Source organism: Archocentrus centrarchus, chromosome 14 (genome assembly GCF_007364275.1).
Source record: "Archocentrus centrarchus isolate MPI-CPG fArcCen1 chromosome 14, fArcCen1, whole genome shotgun sequence".
In the NCBI taxonomy this organism is placed as follows: domain Eukaryota; kingdom Metazoa; phylum Chordata; class Actinopteri; order Cichliformes; family Cichlidae; genus Archocentrus; species Archocentrus centrarchus.
In genome coordinates this window covers 37,372,493-37,378,492 of record NC_044359.1, presented here as the reverse complement: position 1 = coordinate 37,378,492, position 6,000 = coordinate 37,372,493, and the positions used below count along the sequence as shown (strand labels likewise).

General features: G+C 40.2%; 1 protein-coding gene across 3 annotated transcripts in view; it reads right to left on the bottom strand.

The window, feature by feature from the left end:
* The window catches only part of LOC115791558 (RAC-beta serine/threonine-protein kinase-like), a 28,816-nt gene that overhangs the window by 7,718 nt on the left and 15,098 nt on the right, over positions 1-6,000 (bottom strand). For all 3 annotated transcript variants that reach the window (XM_030745668.1, XM_030745669.1, XM_030745667.1), the window contains exons 10-12: positions 5,266-5,394; positions 1,099-1,313; positions 478-565 (exon numbers count right to left, since the gene is read on the bottom strand). In XM_030745668.1, the coding sequence (XP_030601528.1) occupies positions 478-565; positions 1,099-1,313; positions 5,266-5,394 (432 nt within the window). The remainder of the gene's footprint in view (positions 1-477; positions 566-1,098; positions 1,314-5,265; positions 5,395-6,000) is intronic.

The window sequence follows — 6,000 nt, the reverse complement described above, 5'->3', positions numbered from 1 at the left end:
TTTTTCTTCGTTGTCTCGAGTATAGCGCACGGTGCCACACGGTTAAGCAGCATTTAAAGTGCGATTCATTACTCAACGATGTGATTAAGGGTTTCAAACGCCTTTGTTTAGACAGTTTTTGACATTGTCCTAAAATTTAACTTGATATCTGAGTGTTTCCTAGTTTTAGACCAGTCGGTTAGTCTCTTTTTTTTCCCTTGCTTAGTCGACTAAGAAATTAGTCGCCGAGAACATCCCTATGTCAGAGTTGTTTAGGACTCCTGGTGAATGTTGCTATTTCTTTGGCTGCTCTTTATTTCTCTCATGTCATGTAGCTATGGATCAAAATATGGACACTTCAAGAATGCCAGAATCCACAAAGTCAATTTGAAAACTTGATTAGATTCAATTGCTTCTACACTGTACCTGTGAAATGGAGAAATGAATGATTTGACTGTCTGATTCTACTTGATGAATGGAAAATAAAGAAAGTCCTACCTTCCTCTGTTCCACATCCTGCCAGTTGATGGTCATGAAAAATTTGTGACTCGTTACTTCTTTGGCATCACTGGGACTTCCTCCTAACCTGTCAGTCCAAATGAGATCATGTAACAGTAAGTAGTAACAAAGTAAAATATAACTGAATGTCATCAGCATAGAGATGATAAGAAATATCATTGTAACGTCTTATAATTTTGCCAAGAGGGAATATATAAAGTAAAAAGAGAATTGGACCCAAAACAGATCCCTGAGGTATCCCACAAGGCAAGATTGCAGTTTCAGTGGAGGTGCAATTGTGAAAACCAGACTGAAAAATGTCCATAACATTGTTTTCCTCCATGAAATAGTTAAGTTGTTCTGCTACTGTTTTCTTCCAAAATCTTTGACACAAAAGGCAATTTGGATATTGGCTGCTTGGAAGAGATGGGTCCAAATGAGGTTAATTTAAAATTGGCTCAACACCAGCTTGTTGAAAGAAGCTGGGAACTGAGCCAGTATGAAGAGAAGTATTAATCATTTCGACTACACAGGGGCCAATGGAGTCAAACACACACACACACACAAAATAATAAAGTAGGCATTTTTTAAAGCAATCCACACAAAGGAGCAATCTAATACCTCTGCTTGGGGTCCTTCTTGAGCAGGCCAGCCAGCAGGGACTTGGCCTCAGGTGACAGGTTCCGGGGGAAGCGGATCTCCTCCATGAGGATCAGCTCAAACAAACGTTCATGGTCTTGGTTATAGAAAGGCAAACGGCCGCACATCATCTCATACATGACTACACCCAGACCCCACCAGTCTACCGCCCGGCCGTAGTCATTATCTTCTAGGACCTGAGAAAGGACAGCGATTTTTCAACAGCAGTAAGAAGCAGCAGCTCTGAGTTAGCATATCATAGCATTTGGTACAAGTAATGGTAACTTTTTAGACTTTGTTTTTTTTTATAGACTTCCTACCAGCCATCGTTTTCAACACCAGCACACACACTCTATACAGAGGACAGAGCAAACACTTTGTCTTAAATGTGAAAAATTATAATTGCATCATTTTGTTCCTACTCTGAGAAATAAGTATTCTGCAGAAAGCTTGAGCGTGAGCGCTTATGTTACAGGGGGTCCAGAGACATCTTGGTCGAGCAGCAGATGACTGTGCACAGAGACCACAGAGACCTTTTATTTTTACGCTGAAAGGTGCCACACAACATATACCTCAGAAGGTTTTAAAAAGCAAGATTTCAATTCAGTTCAGTTCAGTTTTAGTTCTATAGTGCCAAATCAAAACAGTCGGCTCAATGCAAGACCATATAATATTAACAGTCAAAACGACCCCCTATGAGCAGCACTTGGTGACAGTGGGAAGGAAAAACTCCCTTTAACAGGAAGAAACCTCCATCAGAACCAGGCTCAGGGAGGGGGGGTCATCTGCTGACAGGGGGGGGAGAGACAGAGATTAATAATAACTGATGATTAAATAAGAGTGGGGTATAAACAGAGTGAAAGAGGTGAATGAAAAAGAAACACTTGGTGCATCATGGGAACCCCCCATAAGCCAATGCCTATTGAAGCGTAACTAAGGGCTGGCTCAGGGTTGTCTGATCTGGCCCTAACTTTAAGGTTGATCAAGTTTTAAGCTTTTAGATGTCACAAAAACTTTTATTAAAACAGAATATGATAAAAACATAAATTAGTAAATTAATTTACAGTAATTAATTTCATATCTAAAAGCCATTACATCAAATCAGGAGGATTTGCAGTTTCAAGAAATTTTGCATCTGGACTGGCGTTGATCTCACTCCTTTCCCTCAACTGCAGAGTGTCACCGAGTGTCACTCGTCTTTGTATGTAGGTTTACCACAATCATCTCTTCATTGGCTTCAACTGGTCCAGAATGCTGCTGCTCCACTTTAACAGGGACGAGAAAGCGTGAGCATATTACTCCAGTTTTAGCTTCACTTCACTTAATTGGCTTCCTGTCAATTTTAGGATCAATTTTAAGATTTTATTGATTGTTTTTGAGATTTTAAACAGGCTGGCCCCTCTGTATTTGTCTGCTCTGATTCATGGTCATTGTCCTGTCAGAGCACTGAGGCCTGCCAATCAGATGATCCTAAAAATTCCTAGCTCGAGACTTGAAAATAGAGGTGACCGAGTTTTTTCAGTTGTTGTGCCGAGCCTGTGGAATGCCTTACCATTTCATATTAGAACTGTCCAGACAGTTTCTACATTTAAGTCTCTGCTCAAGACCCATTTCTACCTTCTGGTTGCCTGTGAAGCACTTTGGTCCACTCTGGGTGTTTAAATGTGCTATATAAATACATTGGACATTGACAAATTGCTCATGATGGAATTACCAGGAAGTTGTGCAGTTTGAGGGTCACATTTCAGAAGTGGACAAAGGAAGGAGATAATACTCCTTTTCAATGTTCAGTATTTTGGTCCTAATTTGGTTTTAAAAACCCTGAATCTACATCTGTTTCAGCCTGCTACGTTCAGCAAAGTCTCAAAACTTACAGTACGACAGGAACTTGCTCTGTCAGTGTATTACTGCACTAAATACCACTCCAAGCAGAAAAGAGTGCAAGTACATATACTATGAAATATGGTGCTGTGGCTGTTGTCAGCAGCAAAACATTAAGAAAATCTACATCAGTTTAAATGTAAGTTGTACTTGGAATATATTCATTACTTTCCCTGCCATCACACAGTACTTTTTGATGAAGTACTGAAGTAGTTATGAGGCAGATTATTGTCAGTGCTGTCTGGTGGCTTTGAAGAGTGTGTGGTGTGTTGCTTCCACATATCAACTTTGTTAGCTGTTACCAAACATGCAACTGTAACATCTAGTTAACATCGATCTTTAAAATGTAAGATATCAGGATATTTATTGTTGGATTGTCTCACTCCAAGGTCTACGAGAACTTTGTGTGTAGTGAGAGAGGTGAGATGCCAACTTTGACAATTAATGCACAATTCAAGTATAGTACTGTTCAATATCTTGTTTATATTTTTAGTTATAATATTGTTTATATACAGATTAGGTACACCTTGCAGAAATTGTGACTCATCACATCAGAAAAATGTTTCCAATTTTAAATTGTCCAGTTTTGGTGAGCCTATGCAAACATCAGCCTCAGTTTCTTTGTTCTGGTCCTCTGCTGCTGTGGCCCATCTGCATAAAGTAGAGTCCAATACATAGAGCCCAGTTAATCTGTCAATATAACAGGAATGACATTTATAACGGCCAATAAATTAAACTTTAAAAAACGAGGAAGAGATGAAGAAACACCCATCGATCATGTTATGAATGTTGATGCTACATAGTTTGCTTCCCTGCTGACAACATGTATTTGGAACACCACAAAGACAACCAGCTGATCTGCGCAGAGCCAGGCAAAGCATAAACAAGTAATCCACAGCTTGTTGGGACAATAACTTGTGTTTCTGAAATAATTAGACCAGTCCACATGGCACCAACAACTATGCCACGTTTAAAGTCACTTACATCACCTTTCCTCCTCATTCTTAGGCTTGGTTTGAACTTAAGCAGGTTGTCTTGATGATGTCTAAATGTATTCAGGTGCTGCCATGTGACTGGCTAATTAGATATTTGCATTAACAAGCAGTTGACCAGATGTACTTAATAAAGTACCAGTGAGTGCATATTTGTATTGATAAACCCTAAAATGGGACAGTCTGACAGAGGCGTGGCTGCCAATTCGAGCCTACGGCCCCTCCACCACACACCAACCACACAACCACATTCACACTTAGGCAGAGATGTATATGTAACGAAGTAGAACTACTTAAGTACTGTACTTAAGTACTAAAATGCAGTATCTGTACTTTATTGGAGTACATATTTTCCCCCCTACTTTCACTTTTACTCCACTATATATTTTTGATTATTTTAATACTTTTACTCCGATACATTTTTCACGTGCTGAATCGTTACTATTATGAAAACGTTATTAATCATCCCCAAGTCATAGTATCAATGCCAGAGCGGTAGATGGCGCTATCACGGTTTATGAAGCTGGCTCATCATTGGGCGATTTGAGCGATCAAGCCTATTAAAAAACGCAGGCTTCGTCTCCGCCTTTTGCGCTGTTGCTTGCAAGTATTGAGGACAAAACGCGTCAGCTTACTGTCCGATATCGAGATGGATGACGTTCCAGGAACACCTTGTCCAGGTTTGTCTTTTAGCTGCTCTGTGGACTGCCCCTCTGGCCTTTTGAGATGTTTTATTTGTGTTTGTTTTTTTGTAAACACTTGTATGGCCTTTTATCATTGTACTCCAGCTTCAGCCAAATACATTGTGCCTTTCAAATGTTTGAAATAATATAAACAATGATAATCAAACTTTTGACTGCCTTTCTTTAATATACACAGTACTTGTACTTTTACTTGTACTTGTACTTTCGGTACTTGAGTAGCAATTTTTGAAATACTTCTACTTGCAATACTTAAGTACCAAAAAAATTGAGTACTTCTGTACTTCCACTTGAGTATGGTGTTGAAAGAACACTTCAACTTTTACTCAAGTCAATTTTTTTATATAGTACTTGTACTTCTACTCCACTCCTCTACTCCAGTACTTTATACATCTCTGCACTTAGGGCATGATTTCTTTTCACGACAGCACAGTCAGCACTGTTGATGTTGATGAGTGTAAAAATATGAGCAATGGATTTACATTTGCAGCAAATTTACAGACATGGGAGCAGATTGTAGTAAACAAGCCATTAAGCCAGCATGACAACACGTGTGTCACCAGCCAGCGCCTTACCTCAGGGGCCAGATATTCAGGAGTTCCACAAAAGGTTTTCATTGTTGCATCTGGAGTAATGCCCTCTTTGCAAAGGCCAAAATCAGTTATTTTAATGTGTCCGTCTTTGTCCAGCATCAGATTCTCCAGCTGAGACAGAGGGAAATTATATCACATCAGATTTCAGTTTAATGATAAAATGTAATCATACACTGATGCCAATACTATAATATTATGTAAACATATAACAGATTCAACAGTCCAACCTTACTGTACATTTCCTCCATTTATAAGAACCCCCCCCCCCCCCCAACAAACAACCAATCAAAAAAGAAACAATTCTTTCTATATGAAAATGCAAAAACACAACTGTCAAACGCATGCAATAGTAACCACCAATACCTGCCAATCACAAGCCTGAAAACAACATTACTGCACATATGTACACTGCTCAAAACATTAAAGGAACACTTTTTAATCCAAGTATAGCATCGAGTCAACTGAACGTCTGGGATACTGATCTGGTACAGAAGACCTGAGGCCACACATCTTGATGGCAACCACGTGCACACCCCAGACAGCGCCCCCATGGTCAAAGGGCAAGAGCCCAGAGAGGCAGCCCCCCCCCCCCCCGAAGAGGCCCAAGCCACCTCCAGGACACAGCCGCCACGGGACCAGCCAAAAGCCACGCCAAGACATCCAGCCATGCACCCCAGGACCCAAAGGCACCCACATCCCCGGGGAGGCAGTAACGAC